This window comes from Euleptes europaea, chromosome 16 (genome assembly GCF_029931775.1).
Source record: "Euleptes europaea isolate rEulEur1 chromosome 16, rEulEur1.hap1, whole genome shotgun sequence".
NCBI lineage: Eukaryota > Metazoa > Chordata > Lepidosauria > Squamata > Sphaerodactylidae > Euleptes > Euleptes europaea.
The window spans coordinates 16,479,532-16,490,444 of record NC_079327.1 but is presented as its reverse complement, the minus strand read 5'-3'; the positions used below and the strand labels follow the sequence as shown (position 1 = coordinate 16,490,444).

General features: G+C 49.2%; 1 protein-coding gene across 1 annotated transcript; it reads left to right on the top strand.

Annotated features, from left to right (window-relative positions):
• Positions 1–1,218: 1,218 nt before the first annotated feature.
• On the top strand, positions 1,219–10,641 carry DHPS (deoxyhypusine synthase). Its single transcript, XM_056861861.1, has 9 exons — positions 1,219–1,422; positions 3,001–3,165; positions 3,767–3,888; positions 5,518–5,614; positions 5,983–6,069; positions 7,130–7,235; positions 8,254–8,357; positions 9,864–9,989; positions 10,492–10,641. The coding sequence occupies exons 1-9, from the start codon at positions 1,219–1,221 to the stop codon at positions 10,585–10,587; spliced, it is 1,107 nt and encodes a 368-aa protein (XP_056717839.1). The 3' UTR covers positions 10,588–10,641.
• The last annotated feature ends 272 nt before the right edge of the window (positions 10,642–10,913 follow it).

Below are 10,913 nucleotides of genomic sequence, written 5' to 3'. Positions count from 1 at the left end.
TATGCCCTGAATGTTGATGGCTGTCATATCTTGAATTTGGATAAATAACCCTTCCTCAGTATGATCGGGATTCAGAGATTTCTGCCCATTAGGGCCTCTGGGTCGCAGCTGCCAGAATAAACTGTTTTCTTGAAATAACGGTCCGGGTCTCTATTTCCCCCACGAACCCCTGTTTACCGCTACATAGGGGAGAGGGTGCTGGGGTAGAGTTTGTGGAACCAAGGAGGGGGGTGGCCTGAAAAGTCTGGGAACCACTGGTTTCGACAGATGTGCTGCTTTTTTTAATTGGCTGTTGCCAAACATTGCCTGCAAGCCCCACCGGCTTTGTTTGCTTGGGCAAGGTTGTGCTTGGGGAGAAGATCAGCCTTCGTTTCGGGTCGCCTTCTTGGAGTGGAAAAAGGGGCAGAAGCTGCCGCAGCAGTCTCCTCCTCGGTGGCCCCGGAGGGAAGGTGCCCAGCTGCTGCTCCCACATCAGGAAGATAACCTGAGAGGAGGGAAAGGAGAGTGGGTACCGGGGTTCGAGGAACAGAAGATAGTTCTTACTGTGGTTATTTCTTGGGAAACGGAGTAGCAGGCGGCAGCGAGGTTTTCCCATTTTCAAGATGGCTGTATTTTTGGTTTTATGAACATAAGAGAAGCCCCTTTTCCAAATGCAGCCGCAGAGGTGCCACAAGAAGACTCCCACACACAACTCATAAACCCCGGATAGTATGGGAGGAGACAGTCCTTCAGGTACCCTGGCCCCAAGCTGTTTAGGGCCGTGAAAGTAAGAACCGACACTTTGAATTATACCTAGAAACAGATGATTAACCAAGACAGATCTTTCAGCACAGGGGCAATGCTATCCCTGTAACCAACCTCTTGACCGTAGGCTGGCCTTTACATTTGGGGCCTTGAAAGACATCAGTCTCTGTTGGATTTTAGTTGTAAGATTTTCCACTGGTTGTTGTAATTCCGTTAACTTTAAAGCAGTTATCTCGTGCCCATGTGTTGTGGTTACCTACCTCACTGAAAAGAAAAAAAGTTATTTTATTGTTGGTAGCCTGGAAATTGGAGGGAGACCGCCGGCACACAGATTGTAAAGGTGATGCCATAGAGCTGTAGCAATTTGAGAAGGTATCGGTGTCCACATGGAAGGAAGTTCTTGAGCTATGCTTGGGCGTCTCCATAACATTGACCTCCTTCTTGTAGGCTGCCAGCCGCTCCAGCGTCCATCGGATGGAGAATGTGGGAGGTGGTCTTCCGGCTGGGGCAGTAGCTGCTGTACTGAAGCCCAGTGAGGGATTACCTGAAGGGAGCCTGTCTGTACGTGGCTATAACTTTGACCATGGGCTGGACTACCATGCCTTGCTCCAGTCTTATCTGACCACGGGCTTCCAGGCCACCAGCTTTGGGCAGGCTGTGAATGAGATCAACCGCATGGTGAGTAACCACGATAATTCCTGACGGAGAGGCAGAGGAGAATGGCGGAGAGGAAAATGCCAAGGTTTCAGTCCCAGGCTTTGGACATGTTTTACAATGGATGGCATTACTAACTCTCTGGTGTAGTGTACACCAGTGTGCTGTAGTGGTTAAGAGCGGTGGTTTGGAGCGGTGGGCTCTGATCTGGAGAACCAGATTTGATTCCCCACTCCACATGAATGGTGGAGGCGAATCTGGTGAACTGGATTTGTTTCCCCACTGCTACACATGAAGCCAGCTGGGTGAACTGGATTTGTTTCCCCACTCCTACACATGAAGCCAGCTGGGTGACCTCGGGCAAGTCACATTGTCAGCCCCACCTACCTCACAGGGTGTCTGTTGTGGGGAGGGGAAGGGAAGGTGATTGTAAGCTGGTTTGATTGTAAGTGGTAGAGAAAGTTGGCATATAAAAACCAACTCTTCTTGTTTGTTGTTCTTGTTCTTCTTTGTTCTTGTTCTGGTTTGTTCTCCCAATGTGAAAGGAAACCACCTTGATGCAGGGGGGGGGGAGATTAACGAATCACTCCGTTTTATTGCTAACGAAGCAAAGCAGGTTGAATAAATAAAATCTTTGTCTAAACGGGCTGTTCATGCACAGAAGTTACTACACTGGCTGGTTTGTTCCCTTCAGCATCACTGGAGTCAGGAACGGCATGTCACAATTGTGCTGTACAGACTGCTTCTCGTTCAATGGCCTTTTATGCAGAGGCTGTTTCTGTCGTAGTCCCTCCCCGACTAGTTTGGAGCTTTGTGTTCATTACACACATTTCCTCCAACCTTTAGAAGTCGTCCTGCTCTCCCCTCACATTTTCTTGATACTGTTTCAGCCCGTTTAAAGTCTTCGATCCCAAATCAAAAGTTGGTCCTGTACATATTTGTCAATTCAGGTTTTTCTCCCCTTGCCTATTACCACTTCCTCCCACTTGCCTTCTCATCCAGCCCCTCCCCTCAAAGCTGGACTACTATGAGGCTGCTTATTTGGTCAGTTTCACAGCAAATGTTGGTCAGTTTCAGACCCCTGTGCAGAGTGATTTGAGAATTCAACTGCCAATACTGTGCATGGAGAGAGCAGCATATCCAACATAAACAAGCCGAGCATAAAAGGCCTTTCTCACTCTGACCTGAGTCTCCAGTCACCCAAGACTGAACATTGCCCCCTTGCCAAACCCCCCACCCCGAATTAGCAATCCTTTCTTCATTAATTTGCAAAACACTGCCATGAGACGAAGATCCCTGTCCTCTTTCCAGCACCCGTTGATCACATGCTAACCTCCCATTCACTATTTCAGCCCTCCTTTATTCTGGAAGCTCTCAGCTTTCTGTATTGATAGCTGGAGCAGGAGATTCTGGCCTTGGAAGGGAAACGGTTGGCCGTTGCGTGAAAAAGGATGCTGGATGAGATAGACCACTGATCCAGCAGGGCATCTCTTCTGCACGTCTGGCGTAGAGAGCATTTAGTAGAAGTCAAGCTCTGTGCCTCCTCCCCTTCCCCCATTTTTTTGTGAAGCTTGATTCATAGTGTTTGCCTCTCTACCGTAGATAGAAGCCAAGCTGACGCCCCTGGGAGAGGAGGAAGGGAACCATGTTGACCTGAATCCCTGTCCTCGCCGCCTAACTGGCTGCACCATCTTCTTGGGGTTCACCTCCAACCTCATCAGCTCAGGTATCCGCGAGACCATCCGCTACCTGGTGCAACACAACATGGTATGTCCTCAGAGACTTTTACTTCTTTGGCGTTAAGGAAAAATATTCTTCAGGGGTTGTGTGGATGAGAAAGGGATAGGAATGAGTTGTGTGGGGGTGGCAGAATTCCTGGGTGTTCAACAGCACTGTTTTCCTAGTATATTTGTCAGGGGTGGAGTGGAAGAGCATTTCATCTGGTCTTCTAGAGAGCAAAGAAGAGGAGTAGGGAAGTTTTTTGAAGAAGAGCCATGTTCTTTCGAGTTGTTTCATTGTTGCCCACTAACACTGCCTGATGGGAGGTAGCTAGGTTAACTATTTACAGGACCCCCGTCTATGGGATATTCAAGGCCTAGTCCTAAGTTGCCCTGACCTGGATAGCCCAGGCTAGCCTGATCTTGTTAGATCTCAGAACTAAGCAGGGTCAACCCTGGTTAGTATTTGGATGGGAGACCACCAAGGAATACCAGTGTTGCTGTACAGAGGAAGGCACTGGCAAACCACCTCTGTTAGTCTCATGCCATGAAAACCCCAAAAAGGGGTCGCCATGAGTCAACTGCGACTTGAAGGCACTTTATACACACACACACACAGTCCTAAGTTGGTGTTCCTTTGGCTTCTTCAGGTGGATGTTCTGGTCACCACAGCAGGTGGAGTTGAAGAAGACCTGATCAAATGCTTGGCCCCCACTTACATCGGGGACTTCAGTTTGCGTGGGAAGGAGCTCCGGCAGAGTGGGATTAACAGGTAATGGTTAGTGATGGTGGTCTAGTCACAGGCAGAAGCTTCTGTGCGGTCGGCGAGACGAGTCATTCCCAAGTTATCTCCCGTTTCCACAATCCATCCTGTCTCTTGCTCTGTTGGCAAAAGAGAATTGGCTGTATGCCTCACTGTGCAGAGGTGGAGGAAGTCTCTAGCCAAGTTTTGGTTCCCAGGCTATTACCCGCTTTAGTTGGAGGAATTAGCTGGAGACAGAGAGTGGGTAACTGGGATCAATAACCTATGTATACCAGGATAGTCCTGGATGAAAACTCTCGAGCAGGCGGTTGTACAGTTGAAAGGGGTTATTATTAAAGAATTAAGTGATAAAAACAAGAAACATATCTCAAGCAGTGAGCATACACACACGAAGCACAGAAGAGCTGACTAAGAGAAAAGGGAGGAAGTTTGATAGGGTAATAGCTACCAGTCTTCAAGGGATGTCCAGGGAAAGCAGCGCTGAAGAGGAGCTTTTCCAGAAGCAAAAGGAAGAGCCACATGCAAGTGTGTGTGTGTGCATGGATCCAGGACACACACAAGCACACAGACATGATGAATGGCCAAAGGACCAATATTTATACCCTAAAATGGGTATACCGTATATACCCGTGTATAAGCTGACCCGCGTTTAAGCCGAGGTGCCTAATTTCTCCCCAAAAATGGGGAAAAATTAGGCACCCGCGTATAAGCCGAGGGTCGGCTTATAACCCCTCCCCCCCCCGCAGGCTTACCTTTTCCAGCTGCGCAGACAGGCGATGGCGCCCCCCCCCCCCCCCGCCGCCGCCCAGGAGGCCCCGCAGGCCGCTCCTAGGCCGCTCCAGGCCCGGCGAAGGCGGCGGCGGTGGGCGCTCCTGGCCAAGGGGAGCCGGGTGCGCCCGGCGGTGGCGGAGGCGCAGCCTTCCAGGGCGCTCCTGGACAGGGGGAGCCGGGTGTGCCCGGTGGCGGTGGAGGCGCGGCCTTCCTCCTGCCACAGGAGGCCCCTCCAGGGTGCTCCTGGCCAGGGGAACCAGGTGTGCCTGGCAGCGATGGCAGCGGCGGTGGTAAGTTCCCTCCTCCCTCCCTCCCGCGTATAAGCCGAGGCCGGCTTTTTCAGCCCTTTTTTTGGGCTGAAAAACTGTGCTTATACGCGAGTATATACGGTATATTGCCTGAGGCGATGTGAGGTAAGCTGGCCGGAAAGCCAGAGACAAAGAATTGATTGCTTTTCCGGGGTTCCAGCAAAAGGATAGGAGAGCCTTGATGAGTCATCAGGAACTAAAGAGAATGCCTGGGCTATTCTCCTGAATACTGATTGATCGCTGGGATGGGTGCAGATAGGGTAAGTAATGTTCTGCTCAGAGCGTTGACTAAATCACCTTAGGGTGATGCAGTGGAGATTAGCTAGCCCCATTCCAGCCAGGCACACCTTAGGGCCGGGAGAAAGTTCAGCGGCCAACCACCTTCCTGCTCTGGCTTGACACACAAGATGGATCCCAAAACTCTCTGAAAGGCATCCATTTTGTGGGGAGCAGTGTCTTGTTCTTATGCCAATCTTTGCCCCCCCCCCATGCCTTTGTAGCACCCCTTAGCAGGATTAGGTGTCCAACTGATTACAAGGCTTGTTCTCCATTCCCTCAGGATCGGGAATCTGCTGGTGCCCAATGACAATTACTGCAAGTTTGAAGACTGGTTGATGCCAATCCTCGACCAGATGGTGACAGAGCAGGGCACAGAGGTAAGAGCTGCAGTGGTCATGAAGGAAATGGCCTGCTAGCGTTTCGCTGTAGGGCAGTTGCAAAAGGCACCTGAAAGCTGTCAGTTTTTAGGTTCTGTTTTAAGAATGGAAAAGGAAGTAGCATAAATTTGAGGAGAGACGGTAGGGGAGCCAGGTACAAAAAGTGTTTGAACTCTTACCCCATTTCTTTATTTGCATCAAAACTTTTTCCACTCTGTATCTTGGGTTTTTTTTTTTTTTTTTTTTGCATCGCCTTAGAGATAAATGTTTTTGCAGGCCTGGTAACTATGGAGATGTTTGGCTTCTCCCAATGGCCTACAGAAATAGTAACGTTGTCTGACCGTGCTGTCGCCTTCCCTGCCTTTCAGGGTGTGAAGTGGACGCCATCGAAGCTCATTGCTCGGCTTGGCAAGGAAATCAACAATCCTGAATCTGTCTATTACTGGGCACAAAAGGTAGGCTTGAGGAAGGCTTCTGCATTGAGCACTCTCAGCGCCCTGGACAGAACACCTTTTCTTTTGGACTTTGTGACAGGCTGGTTTTGCATGTGTGTGACCTTTTTCATTCCAATTTTGGATCATCTGAGGCCTTTTATGGAGGGACATTTCCCCGCGGTCACCTCCACCGATTCTGGCTAAAACAGCATCTGGAAAACATGGGCAAAACACGCGGGGAGAGCAAGGTGCCCTCTGACGGGCGGAAAAGGCACGTATAATCAAAAGGAATCCCCAAAACAGTTGGCGGGGGTGACCATGGGGAAACGTCCGTGCATAAAAGGCCTGAGGCGTCTGCTTGACATGAGATATCACCAAAAAGTCTATGTGTGTGTGGTTTTTGTTTTTTTAGTCAGCCATTTAATCCTATTGGTTTTCAATTCTTAAAAATAGCTCTTCCTTCTGTATTTAATCTCATACAAACATAGAGCTGGAAGGGACCTCTAGGGTCATCTAGCCCAACCTCTTGCACAACGCAGGAAATTCACAACTACCTTCCCCTTCCACTCTCCCAGTGACCCCTGCTGTATGCCCAGAGGAAGGCAAAAAAAAAAAACCCTCCAGGATCCCTGGCCAATCTGGTATGGAGGAAAATTGCTTCATGACCCCAAAGTGGCGATCGGCACTACCCTGGGCATGCATGAAAGGGCCACGAGAGCCAAACATTGATGCAAACCTTCCTGCCCTGCCTCACATGAACTGCCTAAGTTCACAGAATGAGCCGTCCTGTCAGATGGCCATCTAGCCTCTGTTTAAAAACTTCCAAAGAAGAGCCCACCAGCTCCCTAGGAAACCTGTTTCACTGAGGAACCGCTCTGTCAGAAAGCTCTTCCTAACGTTTAGCCGAAAACTCTTTTGATTTAATTTCATCCCATCGGTTCTGGTCCGACCTTCTGGGCATCTGATACTTTTCAGAACAAGGCAGACATTTCACACTTCTCTTCCCCCCACACCCCCAAGTTATGCTTGCCTCTATCTTGTGAAATGCTCCACTAACTGCGTGGCTTGCGTTTCCCTGCAGAACAGCATCCCTGTATTGAGTCCTGCGCTGACCGACGGCTCCCTGGGGGATATGATTTTCTTCCACTCCTATAAGAAACCAGGCCTTGTGCTAGACATTGTGGAAGGTGAGTCAGATTTCTGCCACATTTAAGGAAGCACTCTCTTGATTTTCCAAGCTATAAGCTTGACTGAGTCTTAAGAACATAAGAAAAGCCATGCTGGATCAGACCAAGGCCCATCAAGTCCAGCAGTCTGTTCACACAGTGACCAACCAGGTGCCTCTAGGAAGCCCCCAAACAAGACAACTTCAGCAGCACCATCATGTCTGTGTTTCACAGCCCCTAATATAATAGGCATGGTCCTCTGATCCTGGAGACAATGTGTATGCATCATAACTAGTATTCATTTTGACTAGTAGCCATGGATAGCCCTCACCTCCATCAACATGTCCACTCCCCTCTTAAAGCCTTCCAGGTTGGCAGCCATCACCACATCCTGGGGCAGGGAGTTCCACAATTTAACTATGTGTTGTGTGAAGAAATACTTCCTTTTATCAGTTTTGAATCTCTCCCCCTCCAGCTTCAGCAGATGACCCCACTTTTTAGTATTATGAAAGAGGGAGAAAAGCTTCTCCCTGTCCACTCCATATCATGCATAATTTTATAGACTTATCATATCTCCCCTTAACCGCCCTAAGCATTTTAACCGCTCCTCATAGGGCAGTTGCTCTAGTCTTCGGGAGAACAGAGGCAACTCTCTCAGTGCCCATGGTACAGTGGCTGTTAAGAATGATGGTGTATGAAAAGCCACCAATTTTGGTTAACTACTCAAAGTGGTGGTCCGTTTGCCACATATTTCTTTACTATCAAGTCACAGCTGACTCATGGTGATCCCATAGGGTTTTCAAGGCAAGAGATATTTGGAGATGATTTTGCCTGCCTCCGTGTCACACCCCTGGTATTCCTCAAATACTAGCCAGAGCATAGGACTGGCCCAAGGTCACCCAGCAAGCTTCCATGGCGCGAGTGGGGATTCAAACCTGGGTTTCCCGGGTCCTAGCCCGACACCTTACCCACTATACCACGCTGGCTCTCTCCGTTTTCCGTACTTCTCTCCTAATGGTTGTTTCCATCCCCCCTGTAGATCTGAGGCTGATCAACACCCAGGCCATCTTTGCCCGGAAGACAGGAATGATAATCTTGGGTGGAGGCCTTGTCAAGCACCACATTGCCAATGCCAACCTGATGGTGAGGGAGGTTGCTGCTCAGTAGGCATGACGACACCTGGGAGGAAGAGGGAGAGGCTAGGGAGGGAGGGAGGGGCTATGGAGGTTGTTTGGTCCTAGAGTTGGAAGAAGAAGAGTTAGTTTTTATAGGCCAACTTTCTCTACCACTTAAGGAAGAATCAAACTGGCTTACAATCACCTTCCCCTCCCCTCAACAGACACCCTGGGAGGTAGGTGGGGCTGAGAGAGTGTGACTAGCTCAAGGTCACCCAGCTGGCTTCATGGAGGAGTGGGGAATCGAACCTGGTTCTCCAGATTAGAATCCACCGCTCCAAATCGCCGGTCATAACCACTACACCACACTGGCTTTCTCTCAAAGGAATGTTGTAGGCCATCTTTCAAAGCCCTTCTCCATGCAGGAAATCCAAAGCTAGAGAATTCCTGGAGTTCTGCTTCAACCTCTGCTTGAAGACCTCCAATGGTTCCAATGGTGCGGTAAAGTTTTGGGGTAGAAAGTTCTTTATGTATCAATAACATGGCTGAGGAAGTTGTTCTCACCTAAGGCACAAAAAGGTCTGAGTTTATACTCCAAACCAGCACCTCTCCAAGTGTATACGGTGGCTGAATCTTTATTGGTTCATCACAAGGGACAAACCAGAAAGTGTCCTGAACATATGAACATACATGAAGCTGCCTTATACTGAATCAGACCCTTGGTCCATCAAAGTCAGTATTGTCTACTCAGACCCTTGGTCCATCAAAGTCAGTATTGTCTACTCAGACCGGCAGCGGCTCTCCAGGGTCTCAGGCAGAGGTCTTTCACATCACCTACTTGCCTAGTCCCTTTAACTGGAGATGCCGGGGATTGAACCTGGGACCTTCTGCAAGCCAAGCAGAGGCTCTACCACTGAGCCACAGCCCCTCCTGTTTTAAGTGCTGGAAGAAAGAAGAAGAGTTGCTTTTTATATGCCGACTTTCTCTACCACTTAAGGGAGACTCAAACCGGCTTACAATCACCTTCTCCTCCCCTCCCCACAACAGACACCTTGTGAGGTAGGTTGGGCTGAGTGAGCTCCAAGAGAGCTGTAACTTGCCTAAGATCACCCAGCTGGCTTCGTGTGTAGGAGTAGGGAAACAAATCCAGTTCACCAGATTAGCCTCCACTGCTCTCAAAAGCCCATAATTCACTGGCTGAATGCATTCTTGTTGTGTAGTCAATGTCTTCTCACCCTTTCTCCAAAGTGCACAACCCTGTGGGTTAGATCAGCCCAAGGTTAGTGAGTTTCTTGAAATTTGGACCAGGTCTTCTCCTTGGTTCAAAAGTACCTTACGTAGCAGGACTGAGCAGCTGAAGATCTAGTACCAAAGCACAGAATCTTGGAGTGGAGAATCTCAATATAAGACAGTTTTGTAAAGCTCTGAACATGTACATGAGGATAGTTATATGTATGCCATGCTGAGAAAACAGTTTTCAGGGAGCTGGTTCTGCTCCCTGTTCCTGATGTTACCCGTTTTTTCAACTCCACAGAGAAACGGAGCCGACTTTTCAGTATATGTCAACACGGCACAGGAGTTTGATGGCTCAGATTCGGGAGCTCGGCCCGATGAGGCAGTATCCTGGGGGAAAATACGCACAGATGCCAAACCTGTCAAGGTTCGTGTGAGAAGTGGAGGGGCGAGGATGGTCATGGAACTAGAGAGAGGGCAGGGTTTCCCCAAGAAACTACTGTTGACTAGTTAAGCACATTTTAAGGTAATTGGGAAGATAACATAAGAAAGGCCATGCTGGATCAGACCAAGGCCCATCAAGTCCAGCAGTCTGTTCACACAGAGGCCAACCAGGTGCCTCCAGGAAGCCCACAAACAAGACAACTGCAGCAGCACCATCCTGCCTGTGTTCCACAGCAGCTAATATATTCGACATGCTCCTCTGATCCTGGAGAGAATAGGTATGCATCATGACTAGTATCCATTTTAACTAGTAGCCATGAATACCCCTCACCTCCTTCTAGTATTATGAGAGAAGGAGAAAAGCTTTTCCCTGTCCACTCTCTCCAAACCATGCATAATTTTATAGACCTCTATCATGTCTCCCCTTAGCCTTCTTTCCAAGATGCATTCTGAAGTTTGCTTTTGTCTCGGTCTTCCGCTGGCAGGTTTACGCTGATGCTTCCCTGGTCTTCCCGCTACTGGTTGCAGAGACTTTTGCCCAGAAATCAAATGCCTTTGCCGCAGAGAAGCAAAATGACTAAGCTGGAGGCATCTCCGAAGTTAGGATCCTTCTGTCCCTGCCTAGCCTGTATGCGTGACACCATAGTTGCTGGCACTCCCGCAGAAACTATGGGTGAAGGCAGAAGCACTTAAGCTGCTAGAAGACCTTGCTCCTTCTCCGTCCACCACGAAAAAGGGCTGCAACCCAGTCTCCGGCTCCATAAGCAAGTCTCTTCTCCCTAATACCCTTCAGATCACAAGTGTTCAGTCGAACGAGCGTGTCGGGATAATTTTTCCTCGCTTTCCTCCTCTAGTGTCTCCTTCAACCTGAAAACAGAGCGTTTGGGAGCAAAGGCTGTGGGTTGTT

What these genes read in the sequence shown, in the direction of transcription:
- DHPS (XM_056861861.1), top strand. Translation starts at nt 1,219, where the DNA reads ATGGAGAATGTGGGAGGTGGTCTTCCGGCTGGGGCAGTAGCTGCTGTA. An exon ending in TGAATGAGATCAACCGCATG is followed by an intron (nt 1,423 to 3,000) that starts GTGAGTAACCAC and finishes TCTCTACCGTAG; the next exon opens with ATAGAAGCCAAGCTGACGCC. An exon ending in CGGCAGAGTGGGATTAACAG is followed by an intron (nt 3,889 to 5,517) that starts GTAATGGTTAGT and finishes CCATTCCCTCAG; the next exon opens with GATCGGGAATCTGCTGGTGC.